Source organism: Styela clava, chromosome 14 (genome assembly GCF_964204865.1).
Source record: "Styela clava chromosome 14, kaStyClav1.hap1.2, whole genome shotgun sequence".
NCBI classification, from domain to species: domain Eukaryota; kingdom Metazoa; phylum Chordata; class Ascidiacea; order Stolidobranchia; family Styelidae; genus Styela; species Styela clava.
The window spans coordinates 812,951-834,453 of NC_135263.1; the positions used below are offsets into that span (position 1 = coordinate 812,951).

The 21,503-nt window shown below is 37.9% G+C and overlaps 3 protein-coding genes, 1 long non-coding RNA gene and 1 other non-coding gene across 6 annotated transcripts; 2 read left to right on the forward strand and 3 right to left on the reverse strand.

The window, feature by feature from the left end:
• The first annotated feature begins 25 nt into the window (after positions 1-25).
• Positions 26-4,061, forward strand: LOC120340946 (serine racemase-like). The gene is made up of 4 exons (XM_078119911.1): positions 26-334; positions 1,111-1,235; positions 2,554-2,686; positions 3,450-4,061. The coding sequence occupies exons 1-4, from the start codon at positions 103-105 to the stop codon at positions 4,025-4,027; spliced, it is 1,068 nt and encodes a 355-aa protein (XP_077976037.1). The 5' UTR covers positions 26-102; the 3' UTR covers positions 4,028-4,061.
• Positions 4,062-8,637: 4,576 nt separating this feature from the next.
• On the forward strand, positions 8,638-10,517 carry LOC120341534 (putative protein BRICK1-B). Its single transcript, XM_078120196.1, has 2 exons — positions 8,638-8,781; positions 9,169-10,517. The coding sequence occupies exons 1-2, from the start codon at positions 8,719-8,721 to the stop codon at positions 9,349-9,351; spliced, it is 246 nt and encodes an 81-aa protein (XP_077976322.1). The 5' UTR covers positions 8,638-8,718; the 3' UTR covers positions 9,352-10,517.
• Positions 10,511-14,516, reverse strand: LOC120341533 (serine racemase-like). Its single transcript, XM_039410063.2, has 3 exons — positions 14,220-14,516; positions 12,923-13,125; positions 10,511-11,517 (listed from the first exon to the last, which is right to left on the reverse strand). The coding sequence occupies exons 1-3, from the start codon at positions 14,427-14,429 to the stop codon at positions 10,866-10,868; spliced, it is 1,065 nt and encodes a 354-aa protein (XP_039265997.2). The 5' UTR covers positions 14,430-14,516; the 3' UTR covers positions 10,511-10,865.
• A 1,307-nt stretch (positions 14,517-15,823) lies between these two features.
• Trnak-uuu (transfer RNA lysine (anticodon UUU)) lies at positions 15,824-15,896 on the reverse strand. Its single transcript has one exon. It is a non-coding gene; the product is annotated as a tRNA-Lys (tRNA).
• Positions 15,897-16,936: 1,040 nt separating this feature from the next.
• LOC120345144 (uncharacterized) lies at positions 16,937-19,341 on the reverse strand. Of its 2 annotated transcripts, XR_013480412.1 has the most exons (4): positions 18,948-19,341; positions 18,465-18,662; positions 18,100-18,175; positions 16,937-17,622 (listed from the first exon to the last, which is right to left on the reverse strand). It is a non-coding gene; the product is annotated as an uncharacterized LOC120345144 (long non-coding RNA). The 2 variants fall into 2 exon arrangements; XR_013480411.1 differs by lacking the exon at positions 18,948-19,341 and having other exon boundaries at positions 18,465-18,927.
• Positions 19,342-21,503: the final 2,162 nt, after the last annotated feature.

The following is a 21,503-nucleotide window of genomic DNA, read 5'->3' on the forward strand; positions in this document are numbered from 1 at the left end:
AAAGACTTATTGAGCAAAACTCAAAACTTGTGAAAAGTATTTCAAGAATGTAGGACTGTATAAACTAGGACTATTTTAGGGCAGAAAAGAAATAGATTCAAAATGTCAGGGCTGAGTAATATTATCTCTAGACAAATAGTAAGAGATGCATGTAGGTTAGGATGTAACATTACTCAAGTTAGGGCGAGTTCGTCATCAGCTAAGCAGCGGTATTGTTGCAATTATGAAGACGTTAAAAGTGCGATGAGGGCCATCAAGCCTTACATTCACAGGACTGGGATGTTTTCGTCGTCTTATTTCAACGATTTAGCAGGAAGGAAGATGGTTTTCAAAGGTAGAAATAGCAGTTTTATTTAAAGTAGGGTTGCCATACCGTCCGGAAGATTCCGGACATTTTCGGAATTCAGGGTTAAATTTTGCGTCCAGGAAGAAAAAAAAAGCTTAAATGCCCGGAATCCGGAATTTTACTGCATTTGCAATCGTACTGTGCACACTACTAATATAGGACATTGTTATTTCGTACCGTGCGCATATTTTTTACTACGAGGTCATGGAAATACTCAGCACTGTCCGGAATTTTGCTTTTTCAAATATGGGATAAAATCTAATTTAAAGGGTTTTAGTGTAAAATTTATTGTAAAAATTATTACAAACTTCGCCGTAACTTTGCTCCGTAATGTGTATCCGCTTCTTCCAAATGAGCTCATGTGACGTTGCTTTTAGCAAATACTTTAGTGAGCTTACCGATTTGATTATTTCTGGAAGTGAAAGTGAAAATATTACATATAAACCTAGCGTACTTACCTTTTCATCAACATGCTCTGGTACCTCTGGCAGAGTTAGATGTTTGCTTGATGATACAGAGTTTTTAGTAGAATTTACTCAATTGTTAGAATTGTCATTTCCAATTGCCACCATTTACGGTGCTCCCGTAGTATGTGAACCAAGATGGCGGACACCGAACGCGGTATGTGTACCAGATTAGGGTTAGGTCATAATTTCAGGTACAAATACTGCGGGAGCCACTTGGCTAGGCCCTGAACTCGTAATAGAACCAAAATGAGTAAAATCCGAATGAAATTATGGCCTAATCCTAATTCAATTTCACAGGTGAAAATCTACAAAAGACCGGATCTTTTAAAATCAGGGGAGCTACAAACGCTATTCTCAAATTGAAAGAAAAATCAGTAAAACCAACATGCGTTCTAACACACAGTAGTGGCAACCACGGACAGGTTAGGATTCGAACTATTTTTTTCGACTCATACCATGTTTCCCCGAAAATAAGACAGGTGTTTATTTCTATTTTTTTATCGAAAAATAATACTAGGACTTACATATTTTTGGTTTTTTTTATTTTCATTCATCAAAAGTAAAATTACAAAGAAGAGAATTACGAGATTTTCAAATATACAAAATATGAAATCCGTCATCCATTTACTCATGAATAACACGTTTTTTTCGCGCTATCGACTAGGTCTCATACTAAGGGAGGGCTTATAATAAAATCTTTTTAAAATTCAGGCTAGGTCTTGTTTTTGGTGAAACATGGTACATGCCGGGTTCCATCCCATTCATTTTTTTTACATACGGCCCACTAATATCTAAATAGCAACTATTTTTTGAAGGACCATTATCTTTCCGATTCATTATTGTAAATTAGTTCAGTGGTTCCCAGCCCGTTTTCTAGCAATCGGCGCGGCGGTGTGGCTGATCGTGCTAAGCGTTAGGAATACGTTCGCCATCGCACCTCTGATTACTCTGCGTGGGTTCGCAGGTTCGAATCCCATTCGGGATGGTTATGTGCGAGAGGATTGCTGGACTCCTCGCCGCCGTAGGGTGGTTCACGTAACCGCTGGTCGGTTACGGCTTCCTCGACCATCAAGTCCATACTTTCGAAAACAAATAACTAATTAATCCCATACCCGACATGAAATGGTAACCGGACGAGAGGTCGTGGTTTGCCATATGATTAAGCCGTCTTATAGGCATTTCTCTTCCCCTGAATAAATACGTGAATCCTATCCTCCTATCATAATCCAGGCGAACCAGTTTTGGGTCGTGAGTAGGGCTGGGCATTTCGAATCGAATAGTAAATTATTCGAATCGGTTCCGAGCTAAATTTCGAATCGCCGCCATCTTGTTTTCATCTTTCCGCTAATGGTCGAGGTGAATTCCCCAATTTTTTTTCATTGAAGTCATATTTTTTCAACGAAATTCTAACATATGACTATTTTCTGTAGTGAGTTATTGATAAAACGTGTTTGTTATTCTGTGTGAACGCTCAGTAATCTATCTGGGTAATTTATTCTATATCTTCGGTAATTCATTTGTTGAGAGGACCAATCACTATAATAAAGTTGCTTACAATTATATATTTTCAAGTATTCGAGATTCGATTCGAAAAATATTATTCGATTCGATTCTGAAATCACAAGGTATTCGAAAATGCCCAGCCCTAGACTCGTGAGTCCCAGGTTGGGAACACTGTATAAGTCGCGATCGAAACCGTTCTTACACAACAACAACAAAAACGATTCTTATTTTTTCCAGGCGCTAGCCAAAGCAGCTCGCATATTGAACATTCCCTGTTATGTAGTGATGCCAGAATCTTCGTCGTTCTGTAAAGTTGAAGCCGTGAGAGAATATGGCGGGAAAGTCGTCTTCTGTCCTTCAACACAGAAAGGTTTGTTCCAGTTTGAATAAATTTTGTGTTTGCAGGGAGCGTTATTTATAAATGATTTCTTGATAGTAATATTATATAATAATGTTGGAAAGTATCAGTCATTAACGCAGCTCTAGCTGGACTCAGGTCGCAATTTATTAAACATTTGTTTTAATTCGGGAATAATTCTGCCGATTAACTTATTTTGGGTGTTTGCTTTCATACCATCTATTTATTTTATTGATGATTCAGCTCTAACTACAGCACAACAGTAAATTTAAATAAAAATAAAAAACACATCAATCTTACCAATTAGTAACGCTGTAAATTTGACACTTGACAAACATATTAATACTGTGGCAACAAGGTGGTGATCGAAATATGGCATTAAAGATTTGAATTACTGCATTGTTGCCACATTTCAACGCTATCGTTATCAAATTTTATTAATCCGGTAATGACTTCTTTGGACAGTTACCAAATTAGCCAAGTCAGTGTTTTAATAAGTAAACGAATAGCTCACGTCGCCCGTGGGGCTCCGTATGCAGCAGAGCACTTCGGGAACCTATGATATGGGGCCTTGTTTGAGTGAGATCGAGAGAGGAACAATTTTCTGACTAACTAATCCCATACTCGGACCTGGACTGGTGACGGTATGAGAGGCCGTGGTTCGCCAAAGATTAAGTCGTCTTATCGGCTTCCCTCTTTCAGAATAAATAAAAAAAAAATGAAAGGAATAATAAAGTGATAAAGATATAACAAAACCATCTATTATATTTCACAGGTCGGAGTGAAGTCGGTGCTCGAATCATCAAAGAACATTCAGGAGTTTTTATCCACCCCAGCCAGAACCCCGATGTAATAGCGGGACAGGGAACCATAGGTATTGAGATTTTAGAACAAGACCGTTATGTCGACACTATAGTCGTCCCTGTCGGCGGTGGCGGTATGATAAGTGGTATTGCCATCGCGGCAAAAGCAATAAATCCTGCGGTAAAAATAATCGCCGCAGAACCTGACACCGCTAACGATTGTGAAATTTCGAAGCAGAAAGGTGAATTAACCCAAATGACGGACTATTCTTCAACCGTAGCTGACGGGGCAAGGGTTAATATTGATACATTGACGTGGCCAATCATCCGTGACCTTGTTGATGACGTCATAACCGTTTCTGATGACGAAATTAAATCTGCAACGAGGCAAGTTTGGGAAAGATTGAAATTAGTTATCGAGCCTACTTCAGGTGTGGCCGTGGCTGCTGTGTTGTCGAAAAAGTTTTCTCGCATTGAGGGGAAACATGTTGCTGTTGTGCTTTGTGGAGGAAATATTGATTTGAGTAGTTTTATGTTGTATTGTGTATAATAATAAATGAAATATATATATGATGAAACTTGTGTTTTTTGATTGGTGGATTCCAAATACCATTATTTTCAAACAATTCATGTTCAAGGGAGTTTTCTTGTCAAAGAAAAAGAAAAATCAGTTTTGCGTCTGGCATTATGACCTCCTACTGCTCTGGCCCCGATTGGGAATCGCTGGTTTAAACGATATACAGTGAAATGCAACTAATTTTCAACATTTTGTTGCCAGTAGTTACCAATCGTCCACCGGCCTTCTTGCCATCTGTATTGCAAATGACGCATTTCCGTTCTTAGCGTACGTGCACAATATTAAAAAAAATCGAAAATTTCCCTCGATATTCGTTGTAACTAAAAATGACTCACGAAGATTAAGTTTCCTTTAACATTAACCAAATGCAAAGCAAACTTTTCAGGTGTTCCCCATTTATGAATTTTTAAAGTATAAGCAACCTTATATTACAATATAACTCATAAATTCAAGTCATGCTTCTGCGTGTTTTTAACAGCAATGCTTATTGAATCTGTGCTGAGGTGAATGACAAATTTCCTTAAGGTTTTCATACTATTGCTGAGTGTTTGATATCGTGTCAGTGAAGGATTTATATAGATTTATGTTGTATGACAATTTCGTATTAAGCAGGTGGCGGGCGAGACTCGAGGTGTGAATAAGATAGGACTAATCATCGTGACTTATCATTTTTAAATTACAAAACTGTGCTATTTTGGGTTTCTGGGGAACCACCTTTTTATCTCAGCCTACAGCGCTTCAGAAGTATGTGTACCAATATGGAGGTAACTAATTTTGTTCACCTGCTCTACATCAAGTTGTGTAAAGGGACTGAAACCTATGGACAGGGGGTATGTTCAGTGGGCTAAAACAGACCCGAAATCGTATTTAGAACTAAAATAAGGAAAATCGGAATAAAATTAGGCCCTAACCTGGTACATACTACGGGAATTTATGCTTTCAATCCATATGCAAGAATGCAGTACCAGACCGTAGCCAGTCCAAAATTGGGGGGGGGGGGCAATTTTTTTTCAAAATGATGTAACACGACGCTTAATCGTGCCTTTTGCTCCGAACAAGGTAGATAAACGCGGCCACTTAATTCTAACAATAACTTGAAGAATCTTTTTACAGACTTACTTTGCTTACGCGCACATTCTCATCTATCTCGGTTGGTTCATTTGATGAAAGGATTATTGATGAAAAGTCCGGTTTTCAGCAAATCAATCAAGATTGGTGCAAATTGGTTTTGGAAAGTCGTAAGAATTTATGTCTCAACTATCGCTTAGCCTTACAGTAATGAAGGCACCGGGCAAGACAGCGAAAGATTTATCGCAGCGAGAAGAACAAAAATCATTATGTATTTTTACTCATGTGAGCGCCTTTTTAAACATAAACTGTCATTTTAGGATTTTAAGTTTAATGGGAAAAATCTGAGTGTTGACAAGGGCCGCACTAAACAGGTTGGCGGGCCGGGTTGTGGCCCGCGGGCCGCCTGTTCTTTAGTCATCGGAAAAAGCCGATAGAGCCCAGCTGATGATGACTAAGTCCAATTCTCTTATTCAGAAATTGTAAAAAATTGTCATGTTTTTAATTGAAAAGGTTAAATTACCCTGCAATTCATAGTAAAACTGCTATATTTTTTTTATAGTGCATTGTATCCCAGCATCGAGTCTAAGATTATTTCCTGGAGTGACCGGGTTCCAAATACTGTTAAAAATAAGCGCAAAAATAACTTGTATTGCACGGTATAGCCCGGGCATTAAACTGTCGCGATACATAAAAAAATACACTCAGTCAATTTAGAATAGCAGTATTTTTATTATTTTAAACGAAGTGTTGCATGTACTAATTCAACCCATAAATTTGCATTGATTTTACTGAACTTTATTAACAGTATCAGTGCGGATACGCGTAGGATTGCTGAAAGCGTTTTATGATGAATTAATAATTGAGATGCAATTGTAGACAAGGGAAGAATTGAGACATGTTTGAATTTACTTTAAATTCCTTTTCCAACTTGGAGATTATACGAGTCTTCTAAAAGCAAGGTTGCGAGTCCTCGACTGCAAGTAGAAAGATTATGGTGAGAAATAGTTATGTTACAGATATGCCAGTAAATATCAGTTGACAAGATGCTTATATACATGCTATACGATTTTTGGCGCTCCAGAAGTATTGGCGCACAACTACACATACTATGTTCAGGATTTGCGCCATCTTCGTGCACATACTTCTGGAGCTCCCGATTTTTAACATCCCTCAGCTAGGAGAAAAAACTAATCGGTGCCTTCAAAGACCATATTTAGTCCTTACGAAGACTATCAGATTATACTGTGTGCAACATTTTTATTGCTGTGCCATTTACCCAACTTCAGATATCTAGCTGGTCATACAAGCAATTAGTTTTTCCATAAACACGACGAATTAAAAGTTCTCACAATGCGAAATATTATTTATTCAACACTTTAATAGGCAATTGTTATTTCGAGTTATTGCATAGTTTGTTTGTATCAACTGATAATATAAACTGTGTGATAAAGATTTTAAGCTTGATGGGGATAAATCTGAATGTTGATGAGGGCCACACTAAATGGCTTGACGGGCCAGGTTGTGGCTCGCGGGTCACCTGTTGCCGACTCCTGGATTATCGTTTATGCTTGTCAGGAGCTTTTTAAGAGTGAAGATGTAATGAACGCGCTCTATAACACTTACAATAGAATAGGATTTCTGCTGATTGAGTATCGCATTTTCCCATATGGTTTGTGAATGATGTTTGCGGTTGCCCGTATACCCAGTGGGATTGTAGAATTAGACATGACATGCGCGAGGTATTCTGTTTGTCTTCAGATATGTAATGTAGTATCCATCGTTCAGTCGGATGTCCGAAACCAATTCCCTACTACCAGTGTATTCGTACCAGTGTGAGATTGTCTATATCACGTATTAGTTGATGCTTTTATGTAAATTTAAAGTGAGATTTGAGGTCAACGATTAATGAGGTGGAGTTGTCTAAAATGTGCAATGTATTCAGTATGACCTTCGGACATGTAATGTAGAGTTCTTCGCCATTTCGGGCGATTGTAAGTATACTTTGGCAAGCTCTATGTAGGGCTGGGCATTTTCGAATACCTTGTGATTTCAGAATTGAATCGAATAATATTTTCGAATCGAATCGAAAATACTTGAAAATATATTTGTAAGCGACTCTATTATAGTAATTGGTCCTCTCAACAAATGAATTACTGAAGACATAGAATAAATCCCTCAGATAGATTACTGAGCGTTCACGCAGAATAACTCACTACAGGAAATAGTCATATGTTAGAATTTCGTAGAAAAAATATGACTCCAATGAAAAAAAACTTAGGGAATTCACCTCGACCATTGGCGGAAAGATAAAAACAAGATGGCGGTGATTTGAAGTTTAGCTCGGAACCGATTCGAATAATTTACTATTCGATTCGAAATGCCCAGCCCTAGCTCTATGACGTGATTGTGACATCGTAGTAACGTGATTTTTGGATGGCGTAGTCAGGCGGGGTTAGAATGGACATGTGAAAAAATTCATATGCTATGACCACTAGAAGTACTTGAAGCACGAAACTACGCGAGACCCGCGAGAGTGCCCAAGGCTAACCCAGTATCTTTTGTATCAGGCTGATTTTCTGGAACTTTGTTCAGATTGAAAACGCTTCATAAACGTATGGTAGCTTTTTACATATTAGTGTATGCTTTTATAGAACCTTGGATCAAGTATCAGTGGCTACCTGCCTGTAGATTTGAAGTGAACTCTCAAAATGAGAGATGTGTCTTGTATTCTGTATAACTTCGGGTTATAGAACTAAAAGTCAATATATTTTTATATCAGTCGCGTTCAGAGTGAGGACACCTACAAAACAGAGTGGCTCTGTTCTTTTTTGATATTTGCTCAGAACAACGTCCTACACTGGCAGCCATAGTTGATGTAGTTGGTTTATTTTTGGAATGGTGTTTTTTTACAACAATTAAGTTTAATTAAGTTTTTGATAATGTCTGTAAATGGCAATATGCAGTGGCTGCTTGTTCAGGGTATTGTTCAGTGCGTACAAAATATATTTCTTATCAGATCAGTGAAGGCTTTTCTACAACCTTAGATCACGTATCAGTGGCAGTCAATAAGATAGGGAAAGTCACTGTTTTTTTTTTTGTTTTTTTTCGGTTTGACACCACTCACGCCATATATTATGTCTTGTGCGAGGTGATGGACATGGGGATCGACTGCTAGGATTTACATATTTATTCCGGGGGAGAGGAAAGTCGATAAGACGGCTTGACAATATGGTGAACCAGGGCCTCTCGTCCGGTTACCATTCCATGTCGAGTATGGGATTAGTTTGGTTATGTGAACCACCCTACGGCGGCGAGGAGTCCAGCAAACCTCTCGCACATAACCATCCCGCATGGGATTCGAACCTGCGAACCCACGCAGAGTAATCAGAGGTGCGGTGGTGAGCGTATTCATAGCGCATATTACGATGCGCCACACCGCCGCGCCTGATATTAGTTATTACTAATAGACGTCTGTTCATATCCTAAGATATATATATTGTATTTACAGTATTGCTTTCTAGTAGAAACTAAGTAACAGTATTGCTTGCTAGTCCACAAAATCATACCCGCCAATTCCAACCATCCATCAAACTATGTCGTTGTACGAAGAAAACATTTCGAATGAAACGAAAGAAAGTCGACATCAGAGAATACAGGTAATAAAAGTGGTGGAGGGAGTCATTTTAAACTGTTCCATTATTTGGCAGCTCCGTACTTTGAGTTGTTCTAGTATAAACAAGCTCTGACTAATATGGTCACCTCAATGTCCGCAAAATTTCGCAAAGCTTTGTCATGCGTTTTCGAGCGATAGAAAAGGATTTGCCTCAACCCAGTTTTTTTTAAGTCCAGGTCACCGAGAATATATGAATAAATAAATGATAGCCCTCCAAATTCTCCCATCTATAAGTACTGGAATCTGGTACCAATTGGTAGAGCATAAGGATTTTTTCAAAAAAACAAAAACCCAAACAACTGCAGCAAGAATTCAATGAACTATCCAAAAATACATTCCATGTCCAATAAAATTTTGTTCTTCTTTCCAGGAAGATTGGGATAATCGCGAATACGTTGAAGCAGTAACGAGTAGCATCAGAAAGATGACGACATTTCTAAATTTATTCGATGCTTCGTGCAGGAATCGTCTGACATTTTTGAATCAAAAATTGTCTTCGCTAGAGCGAAAAATTGATTATATCGAAGCAAGAATTGAGAAGAAGGCAACGTGATTTGTGCTTGTTTATTATAATGGACAAAAATGGTGTTTACAACTGCAGGGTAACCCTTTCCACATAAAAGAACAGCGCCCTTCTACAAAAGTGAAGACAATTTATGCACCACTTGAACTTATGTGTGTGAATGATTGTATCCAAAGGTTTTAGTAATCAAGGACGCTTTGAACTAAAGTTATGTTATCTCTAGTGTATGTCCCGAATCACCTCCTCGGTATTGTAGTCCGTTACGTCCCATATTACTGACACATTCGGGTACAGTCATACACAAACAGTTCAAGCGTATTTTATACTTGATGTTATGTTCTCTCCATGATGGTGGTTCTCAAACTTTTTAAGCTAACAGATAGTAAGGCGAAAGTATGTTTTATTTACAAAACACGTTGAAAATACGTATGGATGAAGCGTAGATATCCAAAATAGGGCGAGCAATATCAAATTCAACAAATATTTTTAATTAGCTTTACGCCCCCTTAAAAAATTGTATATGCTACCCTTGTGAGGCGCGCCCCATCGTTTGAGAACGACTTCACTAGAATATGTTCCAAATGACCTGGCTCCTGTTTTTCTTTGGGTCACCATGTACTAAATGGACTTTGTTTGTCATGTTTTTCTCTAATAGCGGACTTATTTTCAAACTCTTCGGAGTCATGTATTAGACTTTCAATCGTCGTAAAAAAAATCTGAAACTGGGTTCTGAAAATTCTATTTCCCAAGCTAGACCGGAGCAGGTAGCGGGAAATAGCTAGCCCGAACACATAGTTTTCAAGTATCCTGAGAGTCTAAAAAGCAAGTGAATGATACAGAAGAATGCTCACATTTAAAAAGGGAGGAAGGGCTCCCTGGATAGGTTCTGATATTCCAGGAATGTTTTTCTCGAATCAGCTCTTATCCGATTCTCGCGGCCACTGAGGATGATGGACTTATATTCGTAAAGATTTGTATTCTGATATTCTACGCTACACAACTTATTACAACATTCGAAGCATTTTTTTCGACGTTTTTTATTTCATATGGGCACCCACTGAGCTTCTTGTAAACCATCTAGCGCTCGACTAATCAAGCAAATAATAATTCAGTCTTTTTTATATTTTGTGAGGTTTTCCTATTTTTCATTATTTTTATTAATATTATTCAGAGAAATAAAGCAATTTGATAATCTAGTTTCTTTGTTGTTTTGAGAAAAGGATAAAACGTCAATAAGAGAAAAGTGTTTTATTTAACAGTATCCTTACACCTATAGTTGAGGTCTCGGGATACAAGCAAACCTAAAAATTATCGCACAATTACTTTAAATATAAAAATAAATAATTATTTGCACCGAATTAGGAAGCCTATGTTGGAAGGAAGATTGGGTCGCGCGTCATGGAATTTTCAAGCAGTATAACCTTATTTTTACACTTATGACGTCAGTTTAACGTAAAAAGTTACGTCAATTGCGCCACATAGTCGGAACGGCGCCTACTTTTTGCTGTTCAGGTCAGAATCATATTCCTAAACTAATTATAATCCTAAGACGAGCAGTTTAATAATTCCGGTAAAATAGCGAAATCTACATTTCCTCCGCATAGAACTACTGTTACATTCTTAGGTTTTGAGTTTGGGAAAAATTTCGACAAACTTTTGTTGAAATTTTCAGAAAGAACAGCGGCCACAGCCACCCCTGCTGTCGGTTCAATAACTAATTTGCATCTTTCCCAGACAAGCAGTGTGGCATGTTTTATTTCGTCTTCTGAAACGGTTATGACGTCATCAATGAGGTCACGGATCATTGGCCAAGTGTTTTTACCAACACTGACTTTCACAGCGTCGGCAATTGTATTCGGAAACGTGGGGTTTGGGGTTAAAACTCCCGTTTTTTTAGAAATATAACAATCGTTTGCACGTTCCGGTTCAGCGGCGATGACCTTCACGCTTGAATTAACGCCCTTCACTGCAGTAGCGATGCCAGATATCATTCCTCCCCCACCGACGGCAGCCACTATGACCTCACATTCTGGATTTTGTTCCATAATTTCAAGGCCCAACGTGCCCTGGCCCTTTATGACGTCAGGATTTTGACTAGCACTGACGTATACGCCGCCATGTTGTTTGATGACGTCATCGGCGCCTCTTTTTCGAGCTTCTTCTGAAGCTTCGCAGAGAACGACGTTGGCCCCATACCTAAATAAAACAAAAATTATCGTCAAATATTTTGCTATGTGGCGAAAAAAAAACGATAAAAAAATTATGGGAAGAGGAAAGTCGATAATAAGGCTTGATCATATGTGAAACACGGCTTCTTATCAGTTTAACAGTTGAATAACCGGGGATGGGTAACTTGGTGGCAGCTGAAGGAGTAGATATCATCAAATTGGCGACGCCATATGTACATACCTCATTTTACGTTGGTTTTTATTTATACATAAGGGGCACCAGGCTAAGACGCAACCGGTACTGGTTTCGAGTCAATCGAGTGTATGCAATAAAGCACTACCTGACTCTTACATTAGGTTGGTTTTTAGAGAAATGGAAGGATTTAAAGATAGGGCGTATCATCCGTAATATACGGTAATACGTTACGTCATGGTGGTCCAAGGTTGTCGGCTCCGCGGGCGATGCCTTTATTGTTAGCATATACTTCCGACCAAAAAGATAGAAAGCCAGATAATAATTTAGACTGCCAAGCACATCATTCAACTTCGCTATTTGCCTCAGCCAGCCATAACACTAGTCAATCCAGTGACATTAGTGATGAAACAATATGTCAAAAGATTTTTCTGATAAATTTGATTACTAAACAACACGAAATTCGATTTATCGATTACTCTCCGAATGTGAGCGGGCCACAGATAATGAAGCAGCGGGCCACATGTGGCCCGCGGGCCTGGGTTTGGACCACCCTGCGTTACGTTATAAACTTGACATAATGATGCTAAAATGAGACATATTGCCACGTTTCATGTTAGAGGAATGTTGGTCCGTCATATCAGAGTTTCAATCTGAGGAAGCTATCGTCAGCTGGTGTCCTGGCAGTGCTAACTTGAATTGTTCAAGTCTCTCGCTATCTCATGACATCTCGGAGGCGAAAATATAGCTCTTAGTGCGCCAGTTGCCAATTGTAACTTTTCTATCAGTATTCTCACTCTCTCAGATGAGGCGGATCTCCGGACTAGGGTGGGCATTTTCGAATACCTGATGATTTCAGAATCGATTCTTTTATTTTGAATATAATCTCGAATACGTGGAACATATCCATTTGTATGTGATTTTTTTCACTTTGATAGGTCCTCCAGAAACAAAAGTTACCGGAAACATGGAATTCACCATTCAGTCTGTTCACTGAGTAATCACAGAATTGCATAAAATATGACTTCAATAAAAATAACTGAGAAATATACCCGGGCCTCCGACGGCCCAAAAATGAAAGATGGCGGCGATTCGAAACTTTTTCTGAATTCATTTGAATTATTTACTGTTCGATTCGGTTCGAATATTCGATTCGAAGTGCCCATCACTACTCGGGACCTTATTTACTGCATATTGGAGCCGCTTTCTTTTGAAAATGTGAAAAAAGTGCCACCCTTACCCTTTCACGGCGTCAATTTTGCATTTCGGCGAGTTTTCTGGCATCACCACATAGCATTTGAGGTCCGACGACTGAGCAGCTCGGGCGAGAGCTTGTCCATGGTTCCCACTGCTGTCACACACCACACAGCTCACGTCTGGTAAATCTTGTTTGATTTTGAGCACTGCATTTGTTGCGCCTCTAAGCTTGAATGACCCTGTTTTCTGTTGAAATATAATACAGGACGCTAAAGCTAACAAACTGTGACGCCGTTAATCTCGGTGGTGCAAGGAGTGTAATTTTGAGTTAAAATCTATATTCGAAAAATATCGTGAAGTGAGGATTCTTTGATAGCAAAAATGAATTCAGAAAACAATGGAAATGTAAGCAATTGAAAGCCATATCAAAAAACCTCAATTTAATCCAAGATCGGGTAATACTTACAGGGTCGTAATATTCAATAATAGACTCCTTGCACTGACAACAGACGGAAAAAAAAGCTACCAGAGAATGAGATGTGACATTATTTGCTCGTTAATCAAGCGGAAAGCAAACAAGGCACGTTATGTAATATTTATTTATAAGCGCTAACGCGAATACAAGGTAAGTGGAATTCGACTGGTTCTAATGGATAAACTTAAAAATTGATATAAGGCACTACTTAAAATCGAAACAGGTACAGCTTCGAAACCCATGCCAAAAGATGCCACATGGTACTTAGTGATCAGGTGATATATTGTCTTGCGTATGAAATTTGCTCCAAATGTTAGAATGTGGGTTCTACGTTGAAAACCTCTTGAGCAATAATGACCATATCATTAGTAATACATTTTTAGGCGATAGGCTGCAAGCCTGCAACCTCGATCTGCGCAAAATTTAGTACCGTTTTAATGCAACACACCTGATTTTTTGTTTCAATCTGTTATTAAATTTTACTTTATTTTTATTTCAGTTTCTGGGGGTCACGAAAAAATTTGGCTGTGCCGAAATGGTTTGAAGACACTGCGATAGTTGATAATAGCAAGGGGCAAACATAATTGAAAAAAGAAGTATATGTCTAAAAAGTACGAATTTTGACTCTATAGGATTCGTTCTATATTTTGTATGCGATTGCGTCATCAAAAATTGCGCAACTTGTAGCGCTTTCGCGTTTCTGTGAGTCGTAAAATTTTCCGTTCGTTTGGGACTTCGTGTCCGTATATTTGAACATCGATCTCTTGTTTTTTAGTCTCATCGTCTAATAATGAGCTAGATTAGAACAAGTTGGGGATTGCGGCAGTAACTGGAAAGTACCAATCAAAAATTTATAAACACCTACCTGAAAATTTTCCGTTTTTAGAAATATTCTATGTCCTGACATTTTGTTTAATGTGGACGATGTCATCATGGGGGTTTTGTCTACGTAAGGACGTATTCGCGTCATAGCTGACGTCACATCTTCAAAAGTGCAACAATATGATGACGACATGAGTGCTTGTTGTCTTGCTAAACTTTGAACTATTTTTGTAAAATGGTAAGGTCTGAACATCTCTGCAGAAAATAATTAATTAAAGCACGCAAGATCAGTAAATATAGCCCATGCAGAGGCGTATCTAGTCTAGAGGTAAGATCGAGTCCAATAATTCCCGTTAAACCCGACCCGACCCCTGACTAATTACCGTAATTGGATTCGCAGGCCCGAGCCCAAAGCAAACCAGAAATTTCATATTTTATTTTGAATTGTCATTGCAGGGGTTTAGTACAATATGTGTCCTGTTGCCGAGGCAACTTCTGTTTTTTTTTTGCAGACCACGGTCTCTCGTGGCCAAAACGCCTCATTTGAAAAAAAATCAGCGATAGAGTAGCCCGACCCGACCCGACCATAATGATTGACATTTCGTGGCACCGTTTGAATAGGGGCGCAATAAAGGCGAAATTTTTTACTGTAAAATGGTTCAATAAAATGATTTTAATTTGGTGGAATAATTGAAATTCCTATTTTTACTCAAACAATAACATACTCAATTGCATTGCAACATTCAAAATAAATAATCTGTCTGTCTGGCCTGAGGAAATCATCTAATCACTGCAACAAGTACACTCCAACTTATAATAACTCGCATTGTTTTGCCAATTTCAAGCATGCTACTGTACTCGTTCGACTATTACAGCAGAGCTCAAATAAGTTATGATACAAGGCAACGGTGACAGTAGGCTATTTTGAATTCCACCATTGTACGAAAAAATGACACCACACAGGGTGAAAATTCAAAAAGTTACCAAAACACCAAATGAGGATTTTAAAGCATAAACTTATTACAAGGACTATCTCACTTTGAGACATAAAATATAACTGAAAACTCAAACTCTAATTGTGATAATAGATAAATCAGTCAATCAATCATCTTATTTCGGTTCTCTGACATAAACAACATAAAAAGTAAACAGACGAACATAATTTAGGAATACCTGGGAGGCGAGCATAACTTGAAGTTAAAAAACGTAGTACGTGCTCGCCCCTATCCATCCAAAAAATAAAATTAGCACACAAAGGAGTGAACGCGATTCAGAATCGGGTGAAAACGCATATAACCATACATAAACACAGGGGAAATGTACTTCCTTAAGACTTGTATGTTCTTAAACCATGCAGATAGAAGACACCATAAAAATCAAGCAAGCTGTGCCTCAGTATAAGGACACAAATGTTGCGCATCATCACCGTTACTCAAGTCAAGAATGTTAGCTGCAAAATGGTTTGGCCTGCGATATGTGCAATGGTTTTTATTGTCTTTTATTTCAGGGATAAGAAAAAGACTTAAAATCTAATTCTATCATTTTACCTTAAATTAATGTTTAATGCTCAGTCGCGTGATTTGACACATTACGAAAAGTTTCAAAACTGTGAGAGTCATTAAAATATAACTGTTGATGAAAAAAGGGCGCCCGATAAGGGACTTGAACCCTTGACCGTTGGATTAAAAGTCCAACGCTCTACCGACTGAGCTAACCGGGCTACGATGAATAGCTGCTCGATATATCAATAGATTGCTCGAGCGTTTGGCTGTGAATTGGCTTTGATTCGATGTCTCGTCTGCGCAACTTTGATCGGTTTATATATTGTGTTTTTGCCTGTTTTTTATATTCTGCCGACGGCCGTAATCTCGAACTACGAGAGTAGCCACAGGCCACAGATAGGCAGACACACGCTTTAGGGTGGAGATCAAAAACCTCACTTAACTTAAACCTGGATTAAGACTAATCTCGGATTAGTTAAACTCGGTTTAACTTCGAAAGTTAAACGGAGATCAAAAACCCAGTTTAGCGGTTACTTAACTAATCCTGGTTTAAGTCCGACGCCACGAGGCATTTCATCAAAACGTCGTGGCATGTTGCTCTTTGACCTCGTATTCCCATGGCGATGACAACGCGAACCCGATTTTGTTGTAATTTGCTGTCTTTGCAAAGTCGGTTTTTGATGTATTTCGTTGATTTTGCCAAAGCAAAACAAGCTGGGCGGCAGACCTACGAAGAGCTGACGCGCATTACCCGAAATGTCAAAATAATAACAATTTATCATAAATCCAACCTTTTTGGTCGAAGGGACACGTGATTCAAAAATAATTGCGCGGGCCACTTGACATGGTAGTTATGATCTAGTTTTGCTACACTACTACAGGTTAAAAATAAAAAAAATACCCTCACATCAAACTTTCCCAATTATTAGAACAATAAAACTTGTTTTCCAACCATTGACGGGCGCCATCAGTGGTTATTCCCAAAAGTTTAGCCAAAGACAAGATGCTTGATCATTTTTATCACAGCTCTAGTCGTACCCCTAACAGGGGCAATGGCTGCAGTCTCCACGGTGATTTTATACCATCATTAACTACCCGCAAGAAGATAGCAAGTCACTAACTGAGCAGTAAACTTAATGTCAGCGCATCGTCAAGCGCCAAGGAATACGATAAAAACATTTTCCGCTTCTGCATTTAAAATTCCCGCATTAGAATTCCCAAGCTCTTCAACACGATGAGTTATGGTCTGTCTTGACAGGCTATTTTTGCAAACACCTAGAAATGCTTCTACATATTGCTCGCGGGCCACGAGTTGGACGACCCTGGTCTACAACACCAACTGAATCTAATATTTTACTCCTAAAACCTCAGCGTAACAACAAACAGACTTAAATTACAGAACCCACATCCTACTTAGAGTGAAAACAGACGAAATGAACACACTTCAGCTGATAACCTATCCCTGGCAAGTTCTGGGCCACAGGCTTCTACATATTTAACATTTTATTATTTTGAAAATTTGTATTGCAAAAATAACTAATATTCATTTGTTCAAATGACTGCTAAAATGTACTGACATTCAAGAAATGGAAAAGCATAGAATCAATTCGGAAGAGGTGCTAAATTTTATCCTGGATCTACAGCTTTGAGACAGGAATGTGTCAACGTAATGCACACAGACACAGGTGCAATCATAGTTGTTGCTTTCGTTGCTATTTGAAGGTTTTATTTATTTCTTCTGCGGAAGACTCGCCAAGTGACGAAAAATTGACATAACTATGTTTCCTCTAAATGTTTTAGAATTATTGCAAGAATTATTTGTTTGTTAAGCTTAAGTTAACCGGGTTCCACATATTTGCTGGACACAGAGGCGTAGAATAAAGCACTGCTGCAACCTTGACTTTTACTATAATTCTATCCATAACAGTTGTTTGTCTTCATGACCTGAACAATAAAAATAAAAATACAGGGTTAAAGATAGTATATTGATGAAGTGCGCTAGATATTAAAGAAGCAAATTTGACCTAGGCAATGACTAAAACCGAATGATTTGTATTCGAATTTGTACAGATTTTTTGTATTCTGAAATGATAGTTTTGAATTACGTAAAATCCAATGTATATTTAATTATATGAATTTGGAAAAGTAAAACAGTAGAGTATTCTTAGTTTTCAGATATTAACTCTTTTGTCTTCGATTGTGATTGCATGTCGAACAACTTTGCTCTACTCTAAAATCATGTGATACTAGTTTTGCCTGCATGTAAAAAGAAATGACTAGAATAAAAGTATCCTCACACTATACGAATAATACAGAATATACACACAAATTAAAAATAATTTTCATTTAACAGCTGATACTACATAAATTTAGGACAGTTCACATACAAATAATATGGCATTTAAATAGTGACAAACTCACAAATTTGCTCTTCCAATAGAGCTGATGAAATTGATCATCATCATGGCACTCAGACAGTTTACTTGACTTGAAACAGCTGTAGAAATAAATGAAAAATCAGAAAACAATGTTACATTAAAGAAATAGTTATGATAGCATGAACCATTGCATTCATAATAATAAGTTATTGGCAATATATAGTTATCAATATACTCATTCCTGCATTTGGTGAAATTCATGGGCATGGTACTACAATATTCTAGTTTCATTTTATATAGCAAGAGTCAGAATCATTAATACCATAAATATCGTACATATGTGCATACAGCATACCAATAACATGCAATATGATTTTACATTGGTGTATATCAAAATATCCACCCAACCTGCTATCTATTCGCTTCTCGCCTATTTTTTTTATCCAACTTCGGGAACTTGCAGACTTGTGAATTAGCCGATGACAAGATACATACACCGGGGTACAGTGCAGTAGTGATACATGGATATCGTAGGTAAATCTCAGTTCAGCTCATACACAAAATATAACCAAGAGGAATATTTTGGGCACTGGTAGATCTAAATATCTGAAAATATATCATTTTTGTTAAAACATTTTGAAGTTTATATTACTGAATTAGGACTAGGAGTATCTGTTCGACGGTACCACTGCGCAACTGCTTACCAACGAAACTATACTAAAATACTGGGCCCTATGTCTGTTTATGACAAGAACCAATATAGCAATATACTACTGGTACAACTGTAGTCTACAATCTAAGCTAAAATAAAACTTCACAAAAACTGCTAAGAAAATCAAAAAAACGCAAATACAGAAATATATCAATACGCCAGGTACCGTATGTATTTACCTTACTAGCCCAATTCCCCGTTGTGAATACTTTTGTTCGGGCGTAGTACGGTAGGTACCGGTACAGCACAGGTACCACCGCAAATGCTACATATCGCAGCCTCGTGGTACAGGTATACAATTATTTATTCGTCGTGACGCTTGTACAGAGCTCCCTGCTACTCCATTTGTCGCCCCAGAATATAATATAGATTGTACGGTAAGCGATAACATCCAACACGACAAGCGCCGCAATCCAAATGCACTCGACAAACCGAGTTAAACCACCTCCAGACCAGGTTTAAAAAATCGCCGATTTTAAGTCGAGATTTACGTCACAGAAAGTTAAACCACCTTTTTGATCCGGACTTAAACCGCCGATCCAAAGTTAAACTCCGATTCGAGGTTAAACTACCTTTTTGATCCCCACCCTTAGAGTTGATGAGCTAAAGGAGAGCACTTGAATTTGATCTCACAATAGATGATTTTGATTGGCTCAATATTTCACCTTTTCGGCGCAGGCAGTGTTTTTTAATGTTCAGTATAAAATTGGGTAAATTTAGCGTGTTTTGCTCATTGTAAGATGGAATTTGGGTAACGCAGATCTAGAGCAGGAACGTACCCCCTGGGTGCGGATCGGATCCCCCGCCCACTTTAAAATATAAAAAAAGCATTTTTATGTATTACAGCAATTTTCGTAGCATGAAACGCTCATTTGACCGTCAAGAGTATAGAGACTCTTGAAAAAACACGTTTCACCTCAGAAAATTCCTGATTACGCCTCCGACCTAGGGTCTGAAGAGTTTTTTTAGAATTTCAAATATTGATTACAAAATCAAAAAAAATTATTTTTTGAAGACGACGCTTACTCGCGCCTTTTGCTCGAAGCAAAGCCAGATACAAGCATGAAGGAGCTGTCCACAAACTTAATGCACTGTTGAAGTTACACGAGCGCACAATTTCCACTTGGATGGTTTATTTGGAGCAAGAGTTGATAGCGTTCCAAAAACCACGAAATGTAACTGAGACGACGGGCGCACTGATGGCGGGATCTCCACCCTTTATAGTAAAATTCATGGATGTTCATATTTCCTAAAAAAACATACATACAAACCAATAATAGAAATAAACATTTAATTCTTGCTATAAAACAAATTTAAGGTAATGGGGATGCTTTTGTTGTTTTACTTTTACCATCAAGAAAGGCAAATTAGCCAATCACATTATACTCTTCCAGAAAAAGACTTTTCTAGCCTTTTTACCAGCAAAATCATTTTTAAATATTATCAAAGGCAATCGCTTTCAAAATCTCGCTTTCTATAGAAAGCATTCACAAACTGTTTTTTGTGAGACCGCAGACCGCAAGTGTTTAACTTTATTAAAAAACAGTACAAAAAATATTAATCTGAATTTCTGAAATAAAGCAGAACAGAAGAATTTAATTACTAATGGTGACATAACGAAAATTTATTAAATTTACCATGCACAACAAATTAATATTAATACCTTAGTAATGCCTTATATAATATTGCTCAGACGATCACAGTAACTTAGGCTTACTCGTCCGAACTACTTTAATAAGGTATATTGGGAACATAATTAAAATTCGCCGTATCGAACGACAATTCATGGCCATAACGGCAGATCGGACACAAAAGTTTCCCAGTAACCGTTGGTCGACGGAAATTCCAGCCGTTTCGGTTCAAATGATTACGAATTAAGTATGGGATCGTCTAAGCCCTGATTATGGCATAATACCGTTGAAAATCACGGGTTGCTCTGAAGGTTTTGTGCGTTTATTTTAAGCATGTGTAGTCGACTTCAATGTTCGTGTTTGTGCCGTGCTAATATCTTCTTATATTTATCTGTATGATATTTCCCAGGCCCGGGGTTTTAAACGGGCCTGGACTGCGAAAACCCGCGAAGTGTGAGATCAAATAGTTTTAGATCTCTTCTCGTCGGGAAAGGCTGGACGTCGAGTGATTTTGAGTTGTGTTTGCTGTCATTATTGCTGTTTTAAGTATATAGTTGCCGTACAATAAACAACCAACTGAAATCTTGAAACTTTCGACTCATTTACACACAAAACTTAAACTGTGACACATGGTTGGAATAATCCGTATTAGTTGTGAGCAGGTTCAACTGAGGTTTTTTGAATGAGGCGAAAATGTTATACGGGTGTCAATGAAGTCCCTTTACAATTTCAATTTTGTTCTGGAGTCAGTTCTCAATATATATATTTTACCCAGGCATGTTGTTTTTTAATCAGCAATTGTTTGAGTATTTTTACTTCATTTAATTAATACATCTGTGAAGATCATATATGGCATCGATAAATTCCCTTTGTGATTTAAAAAAAAAGACATCCTATATATTGAAAACAACTTTTGCTCGGTGCTATATGATAGTTTATTTATGTCTGTTTTTTTTTTTTCAATTTATTTATTTTTATGTATTTCATTTTTGCGATAGTTTATACACGACATAAGTATTTAAACGTGTTTCGATTAGTATATAAGGACATCTGGAACAACTTACGGGTTATCTGTCCCATGGCCATGTCCGACACATGATATTT